General features: G+C 45.1%; 1 protein-coding gene across 1 annotated transcript; it reads left to right on the forward strand.

Annotated features, from left to right (window-relative positions):
- The first annotated feature begins 3,124 nt into the window (after positions 1–3,124).
- Positions 3,125–11,695, forward strand: LOC134398273 (gallinacin-10-like). The gene is made up of 4 exons (XM_063125526.1): positions 3,125–3,252; positions 5,012–5,153; positions 5,904–6,053; positions 11,355–11,695. Exons 1-4 carry the CDS (start codon positions 3,195–3,197, stop codon positions 11,368–11,370), a joined length of 366 nt encoding a protein of 121 aa, XP_062981596.1. The 5' UTR covers positions 3,125–3,194; the 3' UTR covers positions 11,371–11,695.
- The last annotated feature ends 2,271 nt before the right edge of the window (positions 11,696–13,966 follow it).

Genomic DNA, 13,966 nt, shown 5'->3' on the forward strand with positions numbered 1-13,966 from the left:
GGTTAGGCCTCATCTAGAGTATTGCATCCAGTTCTGGGCTCCACAATTCAAGAAGGACACAGACAAGCTGGAGCGTGTTCAGAGGAGGGCAACCAGGATGATCAGGGGTCTGGAAACAAAGCCCTGTGAAGAGAGACTGAAAGAACTGGGCATGTTTAGCCTGGAGAAGATAAGATTGAGGGGAGACATGAGATCACTCTTCAAATACTTAAAAGGTTGTCATGCAGAGGAGGGCCAGGATCTCTTCTCGATCCTCCCAGAGTCAGGACACGGAATAACAGGCTCAAGTTAAAGGAAGACAGATTCCAGCTGGACATCAGGAAAAACTTCCTGACTGTTAGAGCAGTACAACAATGGAATCAGTTACCTAGGGAGGTTGTGGGCTCTCCCACACTAGAGGCCTTCAAGAGGCAGCTGGACAACCCTCTGTCAGGGATGCTTTAGGGTGGATTCCTGCATTGAGCAGGGTTTTGGACTCGATGGCCTTGTAGGCCCCTTCCAACTCTGCTATTCTATGATTTTATGATTCTATGATTCTATAGTTATGCTGGGAAGTGCAGACAGATCCAAAGTTGATTTCCCCCCACTTTCACATGTGCTCTTTCCACTGTCCATCTGTTCCCCATCATTTCCATATTACCATATTTCTTTGATTCTAAGTTGCCATCGATTGTAAGATGCACACTAATTTCAGTACCACCAACAGAAAAAAAGCGTTGATTCTAAGAAATAATAAACGCACCCACAATTCTAAGATGCACCCCATTTTTAGAGATGTTTTTATGGGGGGGGAAGTGCATCTTAGAATCGAAGAAATACAGTATATTTTGTACCTTTAAAAGTCCACACAACAGTTCACATTTAAATACATGTTTTGAACATAATATATATTTTCTCACAGAATATAAGCTTCTAAATTTGTTATCTCACAAAATATGCATTTCTAAATGTACTCCCCCCTCCCACCCCCAAACATACAATTGTTCACGGCCAGGAGTGCATTCTACCAAATTGGGCTAGTTTGCCAATTGCGAACATACCACAATTCTTGTGAACCGCCCAGTCAGCTTCAACTGTGGGGCAGTATACCAATATAATAAATGAAGAAATGGATTCCCACCCAAATTTTGGGCGTCCTTTCAGTATTTTCAAAGACTGGAGGACCAAATCAAATCACTTTATTACGGTCCGAGACCAGCACAACATTAATCCAGCAACATCAACCATACAAAGTAGTACAGATCCTTAGATCCCATAACAGTCCTCTGAGGTTAATAGGTTATGACGTGTCCTCATAGCCAAGTGGCAGAATTTAGCAACCTTATAGGTAACTGAGGAGTTTCTATCGGCAAGGAGGAACTTGGTATAAAATTCTTTGGTGTTACCTGGAAAGTCCTGTAGTAGAGGATGGATTAAGCCTAACCGGGACTCTGAGTAGAACGAGCAGTGTAAAAGCACATGAGAGGATGTCTCTATCTCACCTGAATCACATGGGCATAACCTTTGGGGGACTGGAATTCCTTGATATCTGCCTTCTGTGAACTTGGAAGGGAGAGCATTATAGCGAGCCCTAGTAAACTCCCACCTGTATTTATAATATGTAAGGGAGCTCAGATAGGCCACAGGGTAGGGTGACCAACTGTCAGGATTTCCCCAGATTTGTCCTGGTTTTTGTTCTTTCCATGGTGTCAGGGGGGATTTTCTATAATTTTCAATAATGTCCTGGAATGACACACCTTCCTCTTTAAGGCTGCCATTAGCATGGCAGGAGGGAATGACATGCTTTCTTGAGGCACATCATTCCCCCACCCTGAGCTCCAATTGAGGTCTTAAAGGGGAAAGTGGGTCATTCGTGGACATTATAGAAAAGGCCCCAATTGGAGTGGATGGTGGTGATGCAGAATGAAATCCTTTCCCCTCCTCCACTCCAATCGGGTTCTTTAAGGTGGCAGGGGAATAATGTACTTTCTGCAGGACTCAGAAAGCTGCTTCCCACCACGCACACTAGGTGTCCTCTTTTTTGGTTTCCCAAATATGGTCACCCTACCACAGGGCCCTGTATATCTTGAGGACAATGGTAAATATTTAGGATTTGGCTTAGATCATTCTGCAGTTCAATATCCCATATACGCTGCTTAACAAGGTCTTTGGCTTAGACTGGAGGACCATCACAGCCCCCACCCCACTGACATCATCTGGCTCATGGAGGCCTGGGGGGCAGGGCTATCATCCAGCACCTACTCAAACTTGCTTGTATAGCTCCTGCATCAGTGGCTTGTTTCTTGTATCAGAGGCCAGTAAACCAAAAAACTGTATCTGAATTAATCAATATATGAAACAACTAAAATCAGAATTTTAATCAGTGAGGCTGGAAGTCGACAGCGTCACCTGTTCAATCTTTGAGGAAAGGAAGAGCAAATCAAAATACTAGAACACAAGGTCATCCAGGAAGCTAATTCTTGGGAGATTCAGGACAGAGGAAAGTAAGCACTTCTTCACACAGTGCATAATCAAACGATAGAATTCACTAGCACCAGAGGGTCATCAATTTGGATGTTTTTAAAGGGGGTTGAATAAAGGCCTAGAGGAAAAAGCCATCAATGGCTACTCATCCTGATGGCTATGTGCTACCTCCAGAATCCAGGGAAGTATACCTATATACACCAGTTGCTGGGGAACATGGATGGGAGGGTTGTGTTGCACCTGTGTCCTGCTTTTGGGTTCCTGGTTGACAGCTGATTGGCCACTCTGGGAACAGAATGCTGAACTACGTAGACCCTTGGTCTGTTCCAGCCTGGTTCTTATGTTCTTAAGACTCCATGAAGTTCTCTATTTTCAAAGACCCTCCAGAGATCTTTCAATGAATTGGTCCACAGGGAACTTGATTTGACTTGGATGTTGTCCTGGTCATATAACATGTAGACAGGCTGGTGGATTTTCACAGTGCACATTGCATCATTATTTATTGGTCACGTCATCTGAAATAGGAAATTAACAAGCCGTATCCAACAGATTTTCCAAACTGTTAATGGCAGTTACTTATTGACAAGTAACCTATTCATCTCAATTTCACAATCATTTCAACCCTATAAATACACAAGCAATCCTGAGCTTCACCCAGCGCAGCACAACTGGTCTGACAATCGTGAATTTCTTTGCTCTACCAAAGCGGCGAGCCAATCTAATTATCAACCATGAGATTCCTTTACTTCTCCTTCCCTCTTGTCGTCCTCCTCTTCCAGATTTGCCCAGGTAAGAGGGGAAATAATTTGGTAGGATAAAAAAGAATAAAATAGAGAGGGACTTCCCTCTTTCCAAAAGCTCAGAGTGGAAACTGTCTTGGACTAAGGCTAGATCTACACTACTGCTTTATAGCAGTATTAAAGTGCACTGATAACTGTTGGGGCACAGTCCACATTCCATTTACTGCGTTCACAGTGCTATTTCCTGCTTTTTATTCCACATTTGTAATGATTTGGAAGAAGGATCTGGCCTAAGCCAGCTTGGCCCTGTTCAGAAGACACCTTAAACCAAGGTTTTACCCATGTTGAGTAAGGCTGAATAGGGCCTTTGTCTACACTGTGTGGAAGTGGCTCTCACAGGCTTCAGGCAGGAATCCTTCCCATACCTGGAGATGGCAGGAATTGAGCCGAGGACTCTCTGAATTCATACTCAGGCTGTAGGTTTATCTCAGAATCATCCCAGGTTCATCCCTGCCTGAGCACTGGATGCCCTGCGTGGCACTTAGATGAACAGGTTTGACCCCAGGACAATCCTGGGATAAACCTTAGGTCTAGCTACGGCCATAGTGATCTACCAACGAGCTACAGGACTTCTCCAAACAGCACTGTGAAGTGAGCAGCCCAATGAGGCGTGGACTTTCCCAGTGACCCCAGAATGGTGAATGATTGTTAATGGGGTTGGGGGCAGAATAGAGTTACTGCAACTCTGATTGGAACATTTTCTAGCAGCCTCCCCAACCCCTGTACAAACAGTTAGGCATTGTTAACTATGGGTGGGTCACTCCCTCTGGCAAATCATAAGAGACATTGCTCACACACACACACACACACACACACACACACACACACACACACACACACACACCATTTCCAGGTTTCAACTCAGATTAGTTTTAGGTAAATACGAGAAGCGTTCTTAAGGTTTTCAGCACACTGTGGGGACAGCAATAATATCACAAACAGAGTGAGCAAACTGGAGATGTTTTAGAATGTGAGAAGGCCTCTTGTCTTCTTTGAGGTCTCTTTAAACCAAGCCATTCTGATAACTATCTACACCAATGGTCAATAGCTCGTAGCCATCAGCCATGAGTTCCCACTAAGAAAACATTTTAGCTATTAGCCAAGAAACAAGACTAGAGGGGGGAAAACTCCTCTCTTGACAGCTGTACATTAAAATATGTATTCTTCCAAATAACATTTATTTCAGCGGAATATATAAATACATAGGGAGCCACACAAGATAGTCCCATTCAATACTGTCACCATGTGCTGCTGTCCTGATGAAGTGTTCACTCGTATGTTTGTACATGCAGAGAACTCCTTTCAACAAGTGGCACATGGGTGTTCTTCAGAGGTGCATGGCAGTTTTGAGCAGTGACAGCAATAGGTGTGGCTAGCCCACATAGCCCCCTCTGCACATTCATTCGCCCTGTGGAAGGGGAGGCCCACTACTCTCAACCAAATTCCAGTCATAAGGCTGGATCAGGTGTCACATTATAAGAATGCTCCTGGACCAGCACAGTGCCCTCTTTTAATAGGGATTAGAGCTATAGCAATCATCACTGCTAGATCATAGAATAGCAGAGTTGGAAGGGGCCTATAAGGCCATCAAGTCCAACCCCCTGCTCAATGCAAGAATCCACCCTAAAGCATCCCTGACAGATGGTTGTCCAGCTGCCTCTTGAAGGCCTCTAGTGTGGGAGAGCCCACAACATTTGACATATTTCCTTTCAGCTTATATTTTCTCTTTGAATATATTCTGTTGCTAGGTTATACCCAGATTCCTCCTGCTTTTGAAGACACTGTGTCATGCAGAGTTAACCGTGAGAGCTTTTGCAAACTTGGACCATGTCCACCAACATTTCAAGAAAACGGAACATGCTTTGGAGGAGTGATGAAGTGCTGTTCGAAGTAAGTAGACTGCTCTGTCTGGCCTTAAACCTTGGTTTAGTTCTTGGTTTGATGCTATGAAATAACACTGGTGATAATAGAACTGGGGATATTGGAAGAATCCATCCAGGAGGGGTGGGGTGGGGTTAAGTTCATAGAATAACAGAATAGCAGAGTTGGAAGGGGCCTACAAGGCCATCGAGTCCAACCCCCTGCTCTGACAGATGGTTGTCCAGCTGCCTCTTGAAGGACTCTAGTGTGGGAGAGGCCACAACCTCACCAGGCAACTGATTCCATTGTTGTACTGCTCTAACAGTCAGGAAGTTTTTCCTGATGTCCAGCTGGAATCTGGCTTCCTGTAACTTGAGCCCGTTATTCCGTGTCCTGACTCTGGGAGGATCGAGAAGAGATCCTGGCCCTCCTCTGTGTGACAACCTTTGAAGTATTTGAAGAGTGCTCTCATGTCTCCCCTCCATCTTCTCTTCTCCAGGCTAAACATGCCCAGTTCTTTCAGTCTCTCTTCATAGGGCTGTTTCCAGACCCCTGATCATCCTGGTTGCCCTCCTCTGAACATGCTCACCAAGATTTCCATAGCTCCCCACCCACCCTGACTTCAGCTAGTTAACCCACAAGCTTTGCCATCTTGATCTGTATGTGTTGAGTCACTCATGGATTGCGCTGACCAAGGAGCAGTTGTTCCATGAACTAGGTATATTTTGTCTTAGCTTCTTTTTGTCTGTGAATGTTAACACTGCATATTTCCGTTGCTAGGTCATTCCTAAGTGGTACTCAGCTACCTGCTTTCGAAGATACTATCCAATGCAGAGCTGACCCTGGGAAGTTTTGCAAACTTCTGTTTTGTCCACCACCTTCTGTAGAAACCGGAACATGCTTCGGAGGAGCCATGAAATGCTGTTTAAAGTAAGTAGACGGCTATCCATGACTTCAAAACTTTATTGAGTTTCTGCTTTGATTCTATGACATATTAGATATTAGAACCCTATGGTGGCATTCCCTTCCCACACTTAATTGTGCCTATTGTGTCAATGAAACAGACATAGAATCATAGAATCATAGAATAGCAAAGTTGGAAGGAGCCTACAAGGCCATTGAGTCCAACCCCCTGCTCAATGCAGGAATCCACCCTAAAGCATCCCTGACAGAGGGTTGTCCAGCTGCCTCTTGAAGGCCTCTAGTGTGGGAGAGAGCCCACCACCTCCCTAGGTAACTGATTCCATTGTTGTACTGCTCTAACAGTCAGGAAGCTTTTCCTGATGTCCAGCTGGAATCTCATGGAATCTTACAGTTCCACAAGATGGATTCCATTAAGGACAGGTGTGTTGTTCACCGTCCTGAAGATTGTTTTGGTGGGCACCATTCACACACTTGGCTGGAAGACATCAGCTGAAGATCTTGAGGTTTTTTTAAAAAATAATAATTTATTTAACTCTATTTAACAAAGCGGTTTAAAAAAGTTAAATATATATATATAAAATAGGGGTGTGCACGGACCCCCCGCTCCGCTTCTCTTCCAGATCCGTGATTTGCAGATCAGGCCGCTTCGCTCTGGCCCCGCTCCACCTATGTCCGCTCCGCTGCGGAGCTCCGGATCCGGATCGGAGCTCCGTTTCCCCCCCCATAGGCTTGCATTAAGCTAAAAAAGTATACAACTTTTTTTCTGTTAAAGTTAGAAACCTCAAGTTTGGCACCATGACACCTCATGGATGTATACACACGCACGCCAAGACTCAAGGAAATCCCATCATCCCCTGATTTTTGGGGAATTTATGAAAACCCAACAACCCATTCACCCCCCTTTCGATAGCTCCATCAATTTGCACGTTAGAAACCTCAAACTCACCACCATGATAGCTTATCCAGGGATACACATGTGTGCCAAGACTCAAGGCAGTCCCATCATCCCCTGATTTTTGGGGAATTTATGAAAATCCAACACCCCATTCACCCCCCTTTCGATAGCTCCGTCAATTTGCACTTTCGAAACCTCAAACTCACCACCATGATAGCTTATCCAGGGATACACATGCATGCTAAGTCTCAAGGCAGTCCCATCATCCCCTGATTTTTGGGGAATTTATGAAAATCCAACACCCCATTCACCCCCCTTTCAATAGCTCTGTCAATTTGCACTTTAGAAACCTCAAACTCACCACCATGATAGCTTATCCAGGGATACACATGCACGCCAAGACTCAAGGCAGTCCCATCATCCCCTGATTTTTGGGGAATTTATGAAAATCCAACACCCCATTTGCAGACGTGGACTGTTCTCTGACATTTGGACTGATAAAAAAAGGGAAGTGAGCACACTCACAGATGCCATCTAGACCCACAATCATGCCACGGTACAAGGAAATCCCATCGTCCCCTGTTTTTTGGCGGGGCTTAAACCTGCAGACAGCTCAATGGTGCCATTTCAAAGGAAATCCCAACATGCCGTGAATTGGGGAGTAGAGATAAACCTATGAATCTTCTTCCACACTTGAAAAATGGATTTGGAACTTCCAAAACTCTAAGTGAGCACAGGAAGGACTTCTCCCCTGAGTCAAAGCCAGACACACACAATATTTCTGGGGGCATAAGGAAGTGAGCCAAGGATAAGCCAGTAATACATATAAAATGGAATAAATAAATAAATAAATAAACAAAGGAGGGGTGGAATTAAAAGCAGCAGTGTTGCTGAATAAACAACAAGAAGAACTTTTTTAAAAAAGGCTATATCTGTCTTTTACCAGTAATGGGGGTGGGGGTGGATGGCCCAGGGGAGGGGGAAGCAGCTGCCAATTTGACTGGTCCTAGTGACGAGTCTTTTAAGAAGCAATGCGTTCAGTTCAACTCATGATAGGCATTGCTCCACCGGGTTACTCTCTTTGGAGGGCTCTGATAGCCCTCCAAGGACAGGAGAGAGTGGGGGCACGTCCACATGGCATGCCCTAGGGGAGCTCATCCCCTTGCACCACATCTTTTCAGTTGTTCCCCAAAGTTAGGGTGGGTAGCAGTGCTCTCTTATTATTGGCTTAGTATATGATTTCAGGTTGTGTTTGTGCATTTGGTGGGGCTACTGTTTTAAAAAACACTGGGAAAAGTCTGTTCAGACTAAGAAAGAGAAGTTCCCAGAATCCCAAGTTACCCGTTTTGCCTATCCCCTCCTCCAACTTTGAGATCATGTGATCATGACCGGGAGTTGACTCTGCCCCTCAGCAATTGAAACAGGTAACCTTTTTCCCGCCTTTACCCTACTTTTTAAAAAATTCTAGCATGCGAACCGCACCACGCAGAGAGCTGAGAGTAGGATCAAAATGACCCCCATCCATGACTCTCTAATCACAAGAATTTTCAGAAAGATAGCTTCAAAAACAACACAGTTATCCCCCTTTCTTTTCTGCAATGCAATCCTATGGGCGAAGTGTTTCAAGATGGCGATTGGACCGGACCGCCGAAAGAGGAGTGCTCCGAAAATGGGTGCTTCTCTTCGCCTTGCTTCTAGGGGTCCGCGGTCCGCTTCTACTCCGCCTCTGGGAAGGCGGAGCAGGCCAATTCGCTCCTGCTTCTACGCTTCTAATCGGAGCGGAGCACATGCCTAATATTAAAACATACAAGTCAGACAGCGTTTCTAATAAATACACAAACACGATTTCTGTAGATGCCGAACCGAACTTGTTTCCTTCAATTTACTGTAGTCAGAGGAAAATTTGTTAAACCAGAGTTGGATGCCACATCTGTACCATTGATGTAATCGAGAAAAGGAGACCATATTTCATTGAATGGGTCATAGCTAAGTTTGCCCGACGAGACTCTGCGGTGGTAGGTTAATTTTTCAGAGCAGGCTATATCCCACACTTTCCCTTTCCATCCAGTGAGTGTAGGACCCTTCGGATCCTTCCAATATTCAGCGATTTCTAAACCAGCTGCCGTAAGGAGGATAAATGCCAATTCTTTATGGGTAAGGGAGGGGTTTAGAGCATTGGGCAGGGACAGCAGTGCCAGGCTTGGTTCTGGGAAGATTATCTGATCAGTGGCCTTAGAAATTATATTGAAGATAGTTTCCCAGAACTGCTTCAGGGCTTTACACTCCCACCACATATGTAAGTAAAAGCCCTTTTCATCGCATCCTCTCCAACACAACGGGGAGATTGAAGTCGTTGCATGTGAGAGTTGAATTGGAGTTATATACCATTTTAATATAACCTTGAGGGCTGACTCCTGTATGCGGGGAGATATTGTTCAAAGGGCGGGGGGATTTATCCAAATTTGTTTCCGTTTTGTATCTTCAATCTGTATATGTAGATCAGTTTCCCGTATGCTCCTCAGAGCCAGGGAGAAGCCACCGCCCCTCTCAAGCAATAGGTCATAAATTGCTGAAGTCACGCCTTTATCTTTCCCTTTGAATCTCACACATAGATGCTCAAAGGGGGAGAGAGGGCAAAAATCCATCTCGTTACTGAATCTTTTGTTTAAGAATGTTCTGACTTGTGTCAGTTGGAGCCAAGAGGGATTGATCCCTTTTCGCTTGTCTTTTAGTTGAAGATCTTGAGTGATGTTCTTGCAAGCTTGTGAGAATCAACCCTCAGGGAATAAATACCTCTTACATGGTAAAGATGGAGTTGGGGACCCCATGCTTCCATCATAACTCCAAGTAAGGTGGTAGTGCATGGAAACCTCCACAGAAGAGGTGGTTAATTCTTTCTCTACACACTAGATTTCAATGCAATTTTCCCCACCTCAGATGTTTCAATCCTGTTTTCCCATACCTTTGAAAAGGGGATGGAAGACCTCTTTCACTCTCAGAGAAGGTCTTGGGAGCTGCATTCCATTGGTGGACAGGGCTAAACATAAATGTTAGGGCTGTACTCCGCTCTGATTTGGTTCATCAATCTGGAGCGGAGCGACCCGATCTGCATCTGCCAAAGGCGGATCCGAATCAGGTCAGGGAAGCTGTGGATTGAGGCGAAGCAGTTTGCCTCTATCCAGAGCTCTGAACGCAGGTAAGTGGGGGGGGGGAGGGGGTTCACCTGGCACCGCTGGTGCTGCCGCAGTCTGTGCAGCGACAGTGACAGAGCCAGGTAAGGGGGCAGGGGGGAGGGGGGCTTACCTGTGTCCATTGTGGTCTGGCGCAGGCTTCAACTGAGGCCCAGGCCTCCAAGCGGAAGCAGCCTGCTTCCACTTTGAGGCCTGGGCCTCAATTGAAGCCTGCCCCGGAGGCAGGTGAGTGTGTGGGGAAGGGGGGCTTACCTGGTTCTGCCACTGCAGTCCATGCGGTGATAGCCGCAGAGCCAGGTAAGGTGGGAGGGAGGCTTATTCGGCCCCCATTTTGTCCCCCCTTCCCCACTTACCTGCCTCCACTGCCTGCCACAGAGGCAAGTTAGTAGGGAGGGGGGGCAAAATCTCGATCTGTCCCTCCGGATCTTGCTCCATGAAGTGGAGCAGGAGAGGGTTGGATCGACCTGAAGCGGTTCGGGCCCAATCCGAAAGTTCCAGATTGGGCTACGAAGTGGTTCGGAGGGTCTGGGCCAAGAATACAAAAAATAATACCAACATTATGTAACTTACAATGTGGGACTAAACTTCTAGAGTCATTTCAAGAAAGGGAAAAACTGCACAAAAGTTAGGGAGGGGAACACAAATGTTGGAGGAAAGGATTTGTGGCTAAGGGAAGTGAACATGCAGGTGCTTCACCATGGAGCCGGACTCCTCTTTCTCTTCCCCATGAATGGAAAATATAAGAAACACAATTTCCACAAACACCTGTGGGAAGGGAAATATTACATGGGGATTAGAAAACAAACATCCCAGACTACTGCTCAGGAAAAACTCAACAGCAGATGCCAGCAAGAACAACCCATCCTGTTTGAAGTTCTTCTCTGCAGAACTCCAAGAGAACGTTCAAAGGGGAGAGCCCTGGCTCAGTGCCAGAGCACATGTTCTTTGATGCAGAAGTCCCTATATTCAAACCCTGGCATCAGGGTCAGGTAGCAGAAGAATTGAAAGACCTTCTGGCTGATACTCTGGAGAGTCAGAGTGGTCAATCAGGGGCTAGATAGACCGATGGTCAGAGATGTTACAGGAGTCATGTTCCTAAGTTACTATTATTGTTCTCCAACATTTGTACCATTGCTTGGTAGAAGCAGGTCAGTGAGTTTTAACTGCTGTTTTTAGTACTGTACTGCATTGCAATAACACATTCTCTTTGAATCTTTGTAGGTTCTCTGCTCCCTGACTTCTTCACTTCTCTGACATCAGTCCCGCCTGCTCCAGAAGTAAATGCATCTCCTGTGGTTTCATGGTGCTCACCACTGAAAGGATGCTTCCTATGAATATACCATGTCTGCTGATAGAATCTACAGTTTGATGGCCAAAGCCATTCTCTTAGTAGCACACTCCACTATTCTGCTCATGTTCTGTTAACTGTTACAGAGGCCAAGCTGAGAACTTGTATACCTCCCTTTTTCCTTACTCAAAAGCACATTTCTTTAAAGGTCAACATAAAGGGCCAATTTTGTGTTGTTTTCCTTTTCAAAGAATAAAATAAAATCTGTGATCTCTTTCATTGTCTTTGTATTTCAAAACTGGGTCAAATCTAACGGGGTCAAAGCAAACACACACCGTTCACAGATTCTAAACTTGTTAAAAATAACAGTGTAAAGCTTTTTTCTCACATGGTCACCAGCTCCGACCATTCTGATTAATCAGGGACAGTCTATTTTCTGGTAATATGGGATGCTCTTGTATAGTAACCCATCATCAATATTTGTTCAACCATCCCAGTATTGCCTACTCTGTCTGACTAGTAATCACTCTACAGTGTCTCAGGGGAAGAGTATTTCACATCACCTGTGTAAAGAAAGTGAGGGAGTTTCCTTTGCCCACAGCAGTATTTGTTTATTTATTTATTAAATTTATATACCACCCCATAGTCAAAGCTCTCTGGGCGGTTTACAAAAGTTAAAAACTGTGAACATTAAAAAAGTATAAAAAAAATTAAATCATCAAAAACATAAAAACAACAGTATCCATTTAAACAACAACAATTCTGGGGTCCATTAAAAAACAAACAAATTCAGCATATGTTGTTAAATGCTGTTAAATGCCTGGGAGAAGAGAAAAGTCTTGACCTGGCGCCGAAAAGATAACAATGTTGGTGCCAGGCGAGCCTCATTGGGGAGATCATTCCATAATTGGGGGGCCACCACTGAAAAGGCCCTCTCCCTTGTTACCATCATCTGAGCTTCCCTCAGAGTAGACACTCAGAGGAGGACCTTAGATGTTGAACACAGCTGTCCTTTTTCCTCTTTGATAACTGTCCTACTCTTATCTTGGGTGATTTCAATATTCATGTGGATGACCCTCAAGATGCTGCAGCTCTACGATTTCACTCATTATCTTCCTCTTATGATCTTAAGCTTTGGTCTGATGTACCCACACATTCCCTTGGACACTGTTTGGATCTTGTTCTCACTCGGAATTGCTCTGTCTTGGACTTTTCTTATGCTGACTTTCCTGTGTCAGATCATCATCTAGTTTCTTTCATGATTACTCATAATTCTCCTTGTTCACATCCTGTTCCTCGCTCTTGTCGTGATTTGCAATCTATCAATTATGAGGCTTTTTCTCAGTCTCTAGCCTCCTCTCTTCCTTCTGTCTTTTCTGCTGTCTTCTTGGACTCAGCTGTCTCCTTCTTTAATTCCTCCTTATCCTCAACTCTTGATAGTCTTGCTCCATCTACAACTCGGATAGTTCGTCCTTCTCAACCCCAACCGTGGCTCACCTCTTTCATCCGCTACCTTCGTTCTTGTTCCCGGGCAGCTGAACGCCTTTGGCGTAGGACCAGGGACTGGGCGGACTTTGTCCATTACAAATTTGTTCTCTCTTCTGCTATTTCCTTTGCTAAACAGCAGTATTACTCACTGTTGATCCAGTCAAATGCATCCTCAGTGGCTCTTTGTGTCCTTCAATTCTCTTCTGAAACCTAATCCACCATCTCTCCCCGCCTCTCTGTCTGCTAATAACTTTGCCTCTTTTTTCAATGCTAAAATCTAGGCATGTGCTCCGCTCCGATTAGAAGCGCAGAAGCAGGAATGAATTGGCCTGCTCCGCCTTGCCCAGAGGCGGAGTAGAAGCGGACCGCGGACCCCTAGAAGCAAGGCGAAGAGAAGCGGCCATTTTCGGAGCGCTCCGGTTTCCGCGGTCCGCTTCTATCGCCATCTTGAAACATTTCGCCCATAGGATTGCATTGCGGAAAAGAATCGCGGATAACTGGGCTGTTTTTGATGCTATCTTTCTGAAAATTCTTGTGCTTAGAGACTCGTGGATGGGGGTCATTTTGAGACTACTCTCACCTCTCTGCGGGGTGCGGTTCACGTGCTATTTTTTTTTTTTAAAATCGGGTCAACAAACAGGGACAGCGCGGTAAACCGGCGGTTTGGGTTTTGTTTTTGTTTTTAAGCGATGACAGGCACATTCAACTCCCAATCCTGATGAGAATTGATCACCTCATGAAGCATCCTCCAATCCCAGCGTTGGAGCGGGGACTAAGGCAGAGCCACCCTGAGACCTTTCTGCTTTGTGTCTCTTTGTGGGTTGGCGTTCGTGGAGAGAGGAGTTAGTTATAGGTGCTGCTGTGTTTGGACTTTGGAGATAGATAGGATTTAGCTTGGCGCGCGTGTGTGTGTTTGTTTGCTTCTTTCTGACTTTTAGCTTAGTTTGCTCTGTGTTTTTCCCTTACTTTGATTTAATATAAACTTTATTTTTAAACTTTGGAGTGTGTGTTTGGTTGGTTGGTTGGTTGTCCCCCCCTCCCCTCTCTTAAAGCCTGA

This window comes from Elgaria multicarinata, chromosome 4 (genome assembly GCF_023053635.1).
Source record: "Elgaria multicarinata webbii isolate HBS135686 ecotype San Diego chromosome 4, rElgMul1.1.pri, whole genome shotgun sequence".
NCBI lineage: Eukaryota > Metazoa > Chordata > Lepidosauria > Squamata > Anguidae > Elgaria > Elgaria multicarinata.